At 57.2% G+C, this 13,029-nt stretch overlaps 1 protein-coding gene across 1 annotated transcript in view; it reads right to left on the bottom strand.

Annotated features, from left to right (window-relative positions):
* Positions 1 to 13,029, bottom strand: part of Adamts9 (ADAM metallopeptidase with thrombospondin type 1 motif 9) — a 141,497-nt gene that overhangs the window by 9,159 nt on the left and 119,309 nt on the right. The window contains exons 31-37 of the mRNA XM_004644783.2: positions 9,702 to 9,896; positions 8,295 to 8,427; positions 8,025 to 8,119; positions 7,060 to 7,154; positions 6,842 to 6,975; positions 5,322 to 5,413; positions 724 to 828 (exon numbers count right to left, since the gene is read on the bottom strand). Coding sequence (XP_004644840.1) covers positions 724 to 828; positions 5,322 to 5,413; positions 6,842 to 6,975; positions 7,060 to 7,154; positions 8,025 to 8,119; positions 8,295 to 8,427; positions 9,702 to 9,896 — 849 coding nt within the window. The remainder of the gene's footprint in view (positions 1 to 723; positions 829 to 5,321; positions 5,414 to 6,841; positions 6,976 to 7,059; positions 7,155 to 8,024; positions 8,120 to 8,294; positions 8,428 to 9,701; positions 9,897 to 13,029) is intronic.

Below are 13,029 nucleotides of genomic sequence, written 5' to 3'. Positions count from 1 at the left end.
GCCCTGGCAGATAGAAAAAGAAATCAGGAAACAGATTTTCCCAGGAAGAAGAAAGAAAGAACACATTCCCTCCCGGGGGCTGGGCGTGTGGGAGGAGCTCACCACTTTATTTACTAATTTATTTGTCTTTTGGAGACAGGGTCTCTATGCAGTTCAGGCTGGCCTTGAGCTTACTTGTAGCCCAGGCTGGTCTCCAGCTTGCAAAGAGCCTCCTGCCTCTCTGTCTCCCGAGTGCCGGCATTACAGGCCTGCGCCGCCACGCCTGGCTCCATGCACTTTATATTCATATTTTGACTGCAAACGGCCGCCACATTCAGCACCATTTCAGACAAACACCACGCACTTTTAAAAACGTGAGCCTGTCCTGCCCAATCTTTCAGACGCTACAAAATCTTCATCACTTATTCACGTGGAAACGAAAAGTGGGCACCCCCTGCTCTATGGGATGACATTGTTTGCAAATGATGCATTGCCTCGCCCCCTTCTCTCCCACCCAGCTGGGGACCCCAAGGCTGATTGCACACCCCATCCAAGTGGTGGCTGGGAGGGGTTCAGGGCACACGTCCAAGCCTGTCCACCAGGGCGGCGCTCGCGGGCGGTGGTGGTCAGGGCCTAAGCCTTTCTACTCAGGTCATGGCCTGCCTGGGTCCCCACCAAGGGCGGGAGGAGACGCTGGGAGGGGCCAGGGCAGGGGCAGAGGAGGGGACAGAGGTTGTGCCTTACCTGTGACTTCTTGATGTCAGACACGGCGTAGTTACCCTGCGACACCCAGCGCGCAGACTCCGTTACAGCCAGGCCAGTGCCCGCGAGGTCGATGCTGAAGCGGCCCTGCAACACAGCGATGGGGATGGGGAAACTGGAGCCACTAGCGCCCAACAGCCAAGTCCTTGGCCCACTCTGAATGACCGGACTCCTGGGACCAGTGGCCACCGTGTCCGTGTCCTGCCCGGGATGGCCGGCAGGGCGCACGTGTGGCCCTGCTCCACCATTGCGTCTGTCTGTCTGTCTGCTTTCACCAGTGAGTCCCCCCACAGATCTGCAGCCCTGAGTTCTGCAGACCGGCGGGGGGCGGCTGCGCTTGGCAGGGGGTGGCTGAGCTGGGCTGGGCCTCTTTGGGGACAGCATGGCCTTGTGGTTCCCAGCATGTGTGGGTGCTGCTTGGGTCTGAGAATCCGGTTACCCGGCTTTCAGAGGAGCCCCAGACTGCCTGTGCCTGAGGCCTCTCCCTGTACGCCCCGCCTGTACAAGCCTCTGGACAGTTAGTTCTCCAACACGTGTGGGGACAAATGAGGGTTCTCCCCTTCAGGGAAGGGTAGGCAACATCTAGTGGTTTCCTGGCTGTCACTGTGCAGGGGAGGGGACACTGCAACCTGTGCCAGGGAGACCAGGAATGTGGATCAGTCAGCTCACAGGTACGGGACAGCCACACCTGGAGGCCACTGTTCCAGCGCTGCTGGGGGCTGGGAGGATGGGGGATGACCCACTGGGGCTTCGTGTGCCCTTATAAAATGGGACTTGCTGTGCGCAGAGGCGTGGACACTGCTGGGGCAGCACAACGTCCACAAATAGACTGATGCTGGAATGGCTCCTCTGCAGGCGCCACCCCAGGTGTGAGGTTGGGGCTGCCCCTACCCCCCCCAATTCCGCCTGCTGCTGGCCTTGTGCCTCACGGTTGCTACCACTCCTGTGCAGAAGGGCAGGGCCCGCAGCCACCCCACAGGGTCCCTGCCTCCCAGTGCAGGATGCAGAATAAGCAAGGGACATTGAAAGGATGTGTAGGCAGAAACCCAGGCCCACCCGTGTGTGGTGCAGCCAGGGCGATGGGACGCGTGAGGGCGTGCACCGGGGCTGTCCTGGGACAGTGTGGTGGGACAGTGTGGTGGACATGTACTCCCAGGAGCTGTGGGGTTTAGGGTGAAAGAGGTGGGGTGTGCACAGGGGTAAAGGCTCAACCTGCAGGTAGAAAGTCATTTCCCAGACGAACTGTCTCAGGAGCAGAGAGAAACGAGGAACATTTAAGCCAGGCTTGTGTCCCAATGCTGTGGCTTTCCGTAGAAGCAAAGCCTCAAAATCCCGACACCCCCTGACTCCTCTCTCGCATCTTTCATTTGTTCTACCTGCTGCACCACATTCCCAATTCCAGGTCACTGGGTGACCAGAGGATCTCCCTTCCACCTCCCCATCTGGCTGTCAGAGTGCCTGTGTCACCTGCTCAGTGGGTGGCAGCACAGGGTGGGCAGGCTCCAGGGCTGGAGATGCCCTGAGCTGGCACCTGTGCGGAGGGCGCTCCTCCCCTAGGGCTGCTCACATTGTGGGTGACCAGCCACATGCGAAGCGTGCTGCCTTCCCACCTGCTCCAATCGGGGGCCGCCGGCACCTCCAGCTCTGGCCCAGCTCCCAGCTGAGTTTAGCACCCTAAAAGCAAGGACCGCCAGAAGAGCAAAGACACTCTGTGCTTCACAGCTGAGTTCTGGGACATCCCTGCCCAGAAGTCTTTATTCTCAATCCTAGAAGGCATCAGAGCTGTAGCGAGATTTGCTGTAGATTTAAAAGAGGGAAAGTAATCAGGGTTACACGTGCCCTCGACTAGTGATGCCTCAGCAGGCTGTTTCTATCACTGCAAACTCTGAAAAGCTTGCCACCGCCACACTAGATGGTCAACAGAGGTTTCTGAGAGCTGTGCTTGGGTCCTGGGGACGTAGCTCAGCGGCACAGAGCCTGCCTGGCAAGCACAAGTCATGAGTTCGACTCCTGGTACAACAAAATAAAAAGAGGCATCGTTGGCTGGAAGAGTCATCTGTGCTCTGCTTGGACAACGCTAAAGAAATCTTGGCTGGAAAAAGAATGAGAAGTCTGTCTGCCGTCTTACGGACACAGCCTCTGCTGAGCACCCCCTGTGGGGGTTTGGGCACGAGACCCAGATTCCACGCAGCCCTTCTCTCACTGCACGGGGTGCGCGGGGCTGTAACGCGTCTCCCAGGAGCACGGGGCATGCTCGGCAAACTGGACCGACTGGTCCCGGCACCAAGCATCTGTGATGCCCCCCACCAGTTGTCTGCCACAGCAGGGCTCTCAGGAGCTCCTCACTGAAGCAGTCTCCAAGCTGCAGCGCTGGGCGAGGGGAAGAGGGCACGAACACAGCACCCTCCTTTGATTGCTGTGCAGCCATCAGCTCAAAGGACACCACACCTGCTGCAGAGCAGACGACAGGCCACGCTTCCTGCAAACCTCTTCCGGGGAAACTCCCACCTTCCTCCGTTTAGCTGGTGCTTAGAAAGCGTCTACAGGATGGAGGCCAAGGACCCGGCAGGGCCTGAAGAATCAGCTGGTGGTGGGGGTAACTTGGCCTCTTCCCGGCTTTGGGTTCAAACCTCTTCCGGGGAAACTCCCACCTTCCTCCGTCTAGCTGGTGCTTAGAAAGCGTCTACAGGATGGAGGCCAAGGACCCGGCAGGGCCTGAAGAATCAGCTGGTGGTGGGGGTAACTTGGCCTCTTCCCGGCTTTGGGTTTTCCATTTAGGAATCACTTCATCTCAGCAGTTAGCAAATCAATCAGTTCATTTGTTTCTACATTATTAAAAAAATGAATGCAAATTGCCTTTCATTTACTTAAGCTTCCCAACGGGTGTGTTTAGAAAAACAAGAAAATCCTGGACCATGAAAAGGCAGGAGGGGCCAACCAAGCAGCCTTGCAGATGCAGCCTACGCCAAGAGCGACTGGAGTTTGAAACCATCAGCTCTGCTGAAAAACCTGCACTTGGGAACTTTTCAGTTCCTGGGTGAGGAGGAAAGGCTGCTGTTGCCCTTGTGCCCTTTGCTTATTTTCTTTCACCCCAAAGGCTTCCTTTTCACCTCGCTCAGGTGTTTAACAGTGCTTTTCTAAAGCTTGGGGCTGAGAGAACAGTTCACTGAAGGAACCCTCAGATGTGTTTGTCTCTGGGCAGGCGCTGAGGCTGAGGGTGAACCCATGTGTCCCCCCGAGACAGTGCCTGGGATTCGGGACACACGGTCGGCCAGCCTTGGGAAGGCTCAGGCGAAGCGGGAAATTGCAGCCCCGAGACAGCAACAGCTCTGAAGACCTCCAGAAAGCCAAAGGACGGCCGGGGCCACGTTCTACCCAGAATCAGCGCACTGCTCGTGTTTGTCCTGTCCTCCAAGTTCAGAAGTCTCTGGCAAAGATCTCTGCCTACTCTGCAGAATTAGCCCAGGAGGATGCTTCTAGCGTGTTCCAGAAGCTGTGCTCCAAAGAGGCTGGGAAGTGCACAACTGCTCGAAAGCCCAAAGCCCAGCGTAGAGCCATCCAGCAGGAGATGGAAGGCCCGAGGCAGGGCTTCCGACGGGGCCAGCGCCCCAGGACGTGTGAGTACGTCACAGCGTGCCGTTCGTGCGTCACTCTCCCCGTGAGCCGTGAATCCTCAGGGACCCCATGAATTGGAGCCGCTGATCTGCAAGGACCAGTCTAGAGGCACTAAGGAAGGTGCCGGGGGAAACCCACGCAAGTCCTGCAGATTTGGGGAGCTCCAGGCACAGTGTTTCTTTACAAAAATCACCAATTCACCCCACTAATTTTTTTTTGTAAATCCTTCCAACTTTTTCTCTATGTTCCCGTAGTAGCCTTAAGCAGCAGCAGGAGGTATGGATTAGCATTACAGTGTATGTTTTGCACACGTGAGACCCTGGGCTCAAGCCACAGCACTGCCCAACAAACAGCCTCCAGACACGCAGAAGGGGTCACACCGCACGTGGACACGCAGATGGGGTCGCGCTGCATGTAGACACGTGGGCGGGGGTCACGCCGCATGGTGGACACGCAGGCGGGGGTCGCGTCGCACGTGGACACGCAGGCGGGGGTCGCGCCGCATGTGGATATGCAGGCGGGGGTCACGCCGCACGTAGACACGCAGAAGGGGGTCACGCCGCACATAGACACGCAGAAGGGGGGTCACACCGCACATAGATATGCACAAGGGGTTACGCAGTACGTAGACACGCAGGCAGGTGTCACGCCGCACGTAGACACCCAGACAGGATCACCCTGTCGTGCAGTGTTCAGAAGCTTTCCGTGGCTGATGGCGTGGCATGTGGGCCACCTGTACTGGCTTTTCAGGTCGACCAGGCACATCCTGCAATGAAGCCAGGCCCTTGCGTGCAGCCCTCGTTTCCACGGCTGCTGTGCCATTTGCTCTACGTGGTCCCTGATGCAGGAGCAGCGCGCAGCTGCGATCCCTCAGCAGCCACTCTGCGGGGGCCACGCTGCGCTGCGGAGCGGCGGTCCCAGCTACTTCCCAGGGGCAGATCCCTGTGCGCGGAGCGAGGACATACCTGGGGGCACTTGGCAGCGCTGTAGCAGTCCCCGGCGGTCGCAAAAGGGACAGGATGGCCTTCGCTTGTCCTCGCAAACTGTAAGTCGGTAGCTGCAGGGTGGGGAAAGGGTTCAAGGGAGAGGGAGAAGAGGCAAGGACAGGACGGCACAGCCACGAGACAGGAGGAAGAGCAGAAGCGGGCAGTGGGGGAGAGGCAACGTGAGGCATCAGTCGCAAGTGGGTCCAGGGGTGCGCTTCCGCCCCGCCCCATATCTGGTTCGGAGGGCCCCCTTCTCTGGGTTGTATCAGCACTGTCTCCTCGCAATTTGGGAGCCAGCAGGGGCTTGTGTGTCTTTGCAATCAGTCCTATGTACATAAATACGAGAACTGCCTCCCTTAAGTGAGGGGTAATTGGAGGATCGGAGACTTTCCCTCACACAGCCGGCTTAGGACGGCGGCGGGGAGCAGGGAAGTGGCTTCGGTCCCTGAAGTCCATCTGTCCTTCTGCAGCCTAGGCACTCTTGCTGCCAAAATGCGGAGCACTTAGAAGCCACGTCTTGAAATTGTTAGTAGCAGCTTCTCAAGTTCAGGGTGAGCACGAAGTTTAGAAAAAGAGAAGCCAGCGAGAATGACGCTGACCCAAAGCTCCGGGTGTTAACCTGCTGCGGCTCTGCGAGGAGCCCTGTGGGCTGGCTGCTGGCTGGGCAGGTCCCTGTGCCCGTCTCTGAGGGTGGCTGGGGCCTGCAAGGCCCCGCACTCGGGGTGACCCCGCGAGCCGCAGGCGAAGGCACCTCCCAGCCCTGAGGCAAGGCCGAGGCGTCTGTGCGTAGAGACCCGCAGCCCCTCGGCCTCCACCCCACCGGCCTGCTCCCCGCCCAAGGCAATTAAACTGTCTGCGCAAACCAAGTGTGAGCCACCTTGAGAGGAAAACAGCATTGATGAGGAACAACCACGCATTCATTATGTCGGCTTTCGTTCTACTCAGAACGCTCTCACATATTCTAGCTGTCTGTAACTGCTCCTGTGATAAATGTCCCAGCACAAACGCACTTGCACAGAGTGCAGCCCGGTAGGCCTGTTGCAGAGGGAGTGCTGGGCGCCATTTTTCTTCTGTGATCCACAGTCAGAAGAAATTAGTTTTCGAGGGGGCTGCTCTGCAAATTGCTTGGCTTTTGGGTTTCCTGGCTGCGGTTTTCTGTGGCCCCGAAACCTTGGCTTCGGTCTTTGCTGTTTCTCCCTGGCCAACACCCTCGCCCGGCTCACCCCTTCTGGCCCTAGGGTCCTAGTGTCACCACCGGTTCTCTGGGGGGCTACACTGACTGCACACTGCAGTGACGTCCTCTTCCATCCACCTGCATGCGCAGAGGCGGTGCCTGCCCTGTGTCAGGTGCTGCCAGGTGCTGGGACAGCATGGACCAAGGTCCAGAGCTGCCTGGGAAGGCTGCCGTAGGGCCCGAGCTCCTCAGCCGCACCCTGCATGCTCACGCCAGCCCTGGCCTGGTGTAGAGCGCATGCGCTGGCTGGGGAGCAGGGACTCACTTATGATCTGCATGCTGCCCAGGTCGATCCTGATTTTCTGGAAGCTGGAATACCCAGCGGCTGTGTAGCCCTTCCGACACTGGCAGTCGTCACGACGGCTTCCGTTGTAGGGACATTCTGTGGGGTTGTGCAGCCTGAAGAGTGGAGAGAAGGCCTGATGAGGGCGGGGATGCATTCCCATGGTGCTGGGCGGCCGCATGCCTGAGCCCGGCGCCTACCTGTGTCCATAAACCTCGGAGAAATTCTCAGAGTCGCTGTGCACGAGTGTCACATACTCCTTGGGGCGGCTGGACTGCATCCCTGCACAGAATATCTGAAAGACAGATGGACGCTGCTGAGGAAAAGTGCCTCCAAAATGCAGCGGGAGCAGCAGCCACTCAGCCTGGAAAGGTCCCCAGAGTGACAACTGCTAGGGACATTCTGTGCAAGGCCACCTGGGTGGCTCTCCTTGAAAGAAGAGCAGTTGTGCCCATTGTGGCCAAGCCTGGCTGCATTTCCACGTACCGACGTGGACAGAGCTGGCTAGGACTTCACCTTGTCCTCTGAACTAGATGCACACTGGGTCAGCCAGGGTGCTGATGGTAGTCTCTGAAGGTGGAGGGCAGTGTTTTCCTGGCCCCTTACAGCTCCCAAGCGAAATGTGTGGGCAGGGCCGGGGCGGAGGGCTGTGCTCACGCTGCTGCCTGGGATCGAGCCTCCACGTCAGAAGCTGTGACTTCGCAGAGCATAGAAGTTCGCACCGCAGAGCTGAAGCACCAGCCCCCGAGTCAGCTGCTGCCCCAGCTGTGTGACGCGGCTTCTTCCTCCTGCACACCCTTCTCTGCACATTGCCGAGGTGAGCACAGGCCTCCTGCCCAGCCCAGCCCAGCGCCCGGCGCTCACCTCCCTCCTGTCATTCTCAGTCACTCATCCTCCAGCCACTCCTTTCTTCATGAATGAATCAACCCCGGTTCTGCCCTGGGCCAGGGCCTTAGTTCCCGTTAGCCATCCTTGTAGCGGACGGGGAGACCCCTTGGCTCCCCACAACTACAGATACGTCCCAGTGCCTGTTCCCACCAGGGGTCAGCTGGGAGTGGTAGAGTGGAGTTAATGTGCTAGAATTCTAGTAACTTTTCCATGGGGTCACAAGTCTGAACTTCACGGAGCACGATGAAGACCGGGGAGGGTTTGCCGTAGCATTCACCTTTAGGAGCTTTCCTCTAACGATCAGGAAATATTCGCCGTCTTCACTGGTCCCAGCCAGGTCTCGGACCTCCTGGCAGTTCTGGGGCAGCTCGCCTGAAGGAGACCAAGCACAACAGGCAGTTGCTCATACCATTTACACTGAAACGTTTCAGCCAAGGGAGGATTTCTTTAAAGACAATACTACATGTTTGAAGATAGCAGATAATGAAATAAACAAAGAAATGCAGCTCTTTGAGCTAAACACAAGCGGCCTCAGCTGGCAACTTACAGTTGTAGGTGCTGTGGCAGGTTTTCCGTTCTTCTGGTTTCAGATCAGGGGGACACAAGTGGCTGGGTTGGCCCTCGTTGGTTAAACACTGCACAGACCTGTGTGCCACGCCGACACCACACGACACTGAGCACTGCGAGGCAAAGCACGGTCAGCAGGCAGCCTGGGCTTGCGGGGAGGGGACGGTCCTGACCCCACTCTGCCGCCGACACAGGCACTCGCTGTGGGGCAGTCTCTGGGCCAGGCTTCATCTGTGCGTGCGCATATGCACGTGCCCGGACACAAGAAGGTACGCAGAGTAGGTGTCCAAAATTATGTGCATGTACGTATATACATACACGTGACCTGATCAAAACAGTCAGTGTTTTAAGATGTACAGTACGAGACATGCTGCCAGGAATCCCCCTCGAAATATTTCCCCGCAGTGCCCAGACACACCCAAGGCTCCAGCCTAGCCTCTTCTGTAGCCGTCCTGGCGTCTTCTGTGAACAAGGGGTGATAAAACCCAGCGAGCACAGCTGCCCGGGCCCTCCACAGACGCAGGCATACGCAGACAGCACTGTGTGTGTCGTCCGCCTGCGTCCCTGATCGAACACTGCAACTCTGTCTCTCCCACAGTCAGAATGACCACGAGAGGCAAACACATTGGATCGATCTAGGACCCTGAGGCAACTGGGACAGAGCAGCTAAGACACTCCGAGAGGGCTTCCAGCTCTGCTTCAGAAAGTGCAAGAACATGGCCTAAACGGGTTTGAAACTAGGAGCTGGGTTCTGAGAGGGATTGCTGTGATAAATTTTTTAAAAATTTAAACATTCACTGTACTTTTCTGTGAGACTTCATGACACAAGATTTTCTTCATCCAGGCCCCTCTGAGGTAGAGCCATCACCCTCTTATGTTGCAGGCAGGAGACTGACACCGACACGTCAAGGAGTCTGCTCAGGACCCTCAGAGCCCAAAGCCCGAGGCCGTGGCAGCCTTCTGGGGCAGACTCACTTGGAATTATTCTGTCTTGCTGTACCCTAATTCAGTGATGTTCTCCCAAAACAGGAAAATGAGAACATGCAGGCTCCTTATAAGAGAAGCAACAGAGTCTCATCCTATGCAGTAGCTTCTTGAGCCTTTGGAAGCTAAGGTAAAGGAGGCAGTGTGCGACCTGCCTGTGTGGCCCAAGGGCCCTCTGTGTCTTGGCTCACTGGGCTCCGCAGCGCACATTCTGCAGCTTGCCCTGGGCCTTGCAGGAGCTGTGGATGGGTCAGCTCCAGGCCGCAGCTTCAGAGCCTGCGCTCTGCTGCGCACCAGGTCACCACCCCTTCTCCTCCCATCCCTGGGTCAATGCTGACAACCATGCGGCACACTTCCTGTGGGGCCCGAGCTTTCGAATTGGGCCACCCGGGCCTCTACTTACGCTGCCCCAGTTGCCGACTCTCCAAGTGGCAGAGACAGGGCATTCTGGCAGGTAGCAGGGCTGGACACTGGGAGGCTGTGTGCCTGGACAGTGGGCCGAGGTCTGGTAACTGTACACGTAGTTCTCCTTGCCGGTGTAAATCTCGCTGCAGGAGACCAGCCTCTGTTTGTAGCCCTTTCCACAGGTCACTGAGCACTGCAAAGGGAGAGACCAAAAGTACTGCTTTGCGCAGCCCCAGGACAGACAGACTGGGATTGCCGCCTTGTGCCGTGCATGTGCCTGGAGCCCAGGACGGAGCCGGCAGCAGCCATCCAGGCCAGCTTCCTTGGGAGCGGCCGCTGGAGCCCTTCTTTGGGTGGGTGTCCAGGACAGCAGGACAGGAAGGGCCCTGGCTGTCAGCATGGTGCTCCTCCAAGGCTATGAGGCCCAGGGAAGGAAGCCACCAAGGGTGTGGTGGGAGAGGGCCGCAGCCGACCTCGGGCAGAACTTGGCATGTGCGCCCAGGCACTTAGCCTGCAGGGGCCCTGGGCAGTGTATCCCCCCCCCCGGGGTTATGGGTTTTTATTTATTTATTTCTCTTTGGAATCAGGACTGGTGTGGCCAGGCAGGTGCCGTGATCTGAGTTGTATCCCTGGCGCCATATTTGTTTTATTCTTGCAAAGCAAACAAAATTTACTTATGTGAAGGCCTGCTTTTTATTGTGGCACATAGCTCCTTGGTGTCCTTTTTTACATAAAAAGTTGGTAGACATTACCGAGCAGCGGCTCGTTCTGTCACACGGCCACGCCTTACAGATGCTTTGTGTCGTTCACTCCTCCTCCCTCCTTCACTCTCCCTCTCCTCCTCTTCTCAAAAGTCTTCCTCCTTCGACTTCTCTGTCACTTCAGTTTTTAAAAAAATTCTACTTGGGAAAACATATGCTCTATCTGGCCTCTGATTCTGGCTTGCTTTCCTTAGCAGGATGCGCTCCACTCCTGCCGCTTTCTTTCTTGTGGTTGGATAGTGCTCCACTGTCCACGAACCACACCATCCTCATCCAGCACCTGGGCGGTTCCCACAGGCAGCGACTGTGGCATGTGCTGCCCTCCGTGTGGGCGGGCACACAGGCAGCGACTGTGGCATGTGCTGCCCTCCGTGTGGGCGGGCACACAGGCAGCGACTGTGGCATGTGCTGCCCTCCGTGTGGGCGGGCACACAGGCAGCGACTGTGGCACGTGCTGCCCTCCGTGTGGGCGGGCACACAGGCAGCGACTGTGGCACGTGCTGCCCTCCGTGTGGGTGGGCACACAGGTAGTACTCTAATATGTTGCTTAGTTCTTTGGGGAATATACCAAAGCATGGCCGGCCAGCCAGATGGTACTGCTATGACGCCAGTTGCCTCAGTGGCGGCACTAATACACATTCCCACCAATGGAGAAGAAGGGTTTCTCCCCCACTTCCATCCCCCACTCTCACCAGCATTCATTGCTTTTTTATTTTCTTGATGTCAGCCATGCTGATGGCGGTGACCTCAGCGTAGTTCGGATTTGCATTGCTCCAGTAGCTACAGATGGCGAGCTTTGGTGTCCATATATTCTAGATATTAATCCTCCAACGGAGAGTGGCTGGTGAAGACTTCTCTCACTTCGGAGGCAGCCTGGCCCCTTCCTTGCTGTGAAGCAGCATTCTCACTGGATCAGCCCCACTGGTTGCTGCTGTTCTTTCTTGTGCGACTGGAGTCTTACGAGGTCTCTGCCCACACCTTTGGCATCAAGCCTTTGTCCTACATTTTCTTCTAGCAGTTTCAAAGTTTCAGGTCTTAGACTCAAGTCTTTCATCCACTTTGAACTCATTTCTGCACCAGGATACCCGTCTCCCAGCACCATTTAAAGACACCATCTGTCCCTTCTCCAGGGCAGGCCAGGGCCTTCCATCCAGAGTCAGATGGTCAAGGCTGTGTGGGCTTGTGTCCACATCCTGTCCTACCACAGTGGTCTACATGGCTGTGCTTTGGTGGCTGGCATCCTGACCAGCCTGTCACTCTTCTGCTTTTCCATTTTGTTCTCTGCCTAACGCAGTCGCTGAACCCTTTACCACCACTCTACATCACTTAAAAATCTTTAGTCAGTACAGAAATGGAGGAGGAGAAACCCGTATCTCAAACTCCTTGCTGTGACAGGACACTGAATTATTGATAAAGTTTCACCATATGTGCCACCTCCCTATCCAAGTATTTTATCAGTTACTATTTAAAAATAAAACCGAGTTATAATTCCTATAGTTACGGTAAGCCGTGAACTCATCCCTGAGTAAAACCAGGGTGCACACAAGCACCCTGTGGACCCCAAGCTCTCCAGGGAGGGCTAGGCGAGCTCCCAGAAGCAGCAGCCCAGCATGTTGCTTTGCTCAACCATGCGAGGGTGGGGCCTGGAAGCCCACGACTACCCTTCCCTGGCATCTGCTGCCCTGTTGCTTTAAGCCACACAGCTTCCTCTTCTGTGACACTGCCAAAGAGTCCCTGAGACGGAGGGGCGGGGAGCCGAGGCAGAGGCATGCGCAGCAGCTGGGGCCACCCCTGCCAGCTGGCACGAGCCCTGGAGACGCGGCGCAGATGTTTCTTCCTTCTTTGGCCGCTGCTGCTGAAATGCCTGAATGCCCGGCTGGCCAGGTCAAGGAAGTGCAGTGAGCCCAGCGCCTGTGCAGACAGATGCCCACGAGCAGCCTGGTCCCTCGCGGTGTCCCCTCGGGCCTGGCCCAGCACACGCACGCGCTGACGTCAGGCAGCACTCACTTCAGCTAGCAGCACGTGTGAGATGCCGGGTGCCAGGACCTTTTGGCTCCCACCTGACCCGTGGGAGCCAAAGCAGCCGCTGCCGTTTATGTGGGGGACACCATGAGGTGGGCTTCTGCCCCAAGTATGGTCCGCTTGACTCAGCGGCCTCTGCATCTCTGAAAAGCAGTTGGAAAGAACAGATCCTCCCAGCTGTGACCTCCTCCAGCCGTCTCCCACTCGGCGGAAGTGTGCAAGCAGCCCTTCCCTGCGGGCAGGCACAGGTACAGACGCTCGGTCTTCCGTGCACAGTTCTTCATGGGCTTTTCTCCCTTTTCATCTTAAAGTAACAGCACAGCGAAGTAAATCCGGCAGCATGCGTGATCCAAGCAGCTTCTGCACCCTCCCGGCCGTACCTGGCACACACATGTGTGCCTGGGGTGACAAGGCCCTCCATGTCCCAGCACACGTGTCCAGGTGACAAGGCCCTCCATGTCCCAGCACGCGTGTCTGGGTGACAAGGCCCTCCATGTGCCAGCACGTGTGTCCGGGTGACAAGGCCCTCCATGTGCCAGCACG

The sequence above is a fragment of the Octodon degus genome, unplaced genomic scaffold (genome assembly GCF_000260255.1).
Source record: "Octodon degus isolate 3935 unplaced genomic scaffold, OctDeg1.0 scaffold00210, whole genome shotgun sequence".
In the NCBI taxonomy this organism is placed as follows: domain Eukaryota; kingdom Metazoa; phylum Chordata; class Mammalia; order Rodentia; family Octodontidae; genus Octodon; species Octodon degus.
This window is presented reverse-complemented; position numbering and strand designations above follow the sequence as displayed.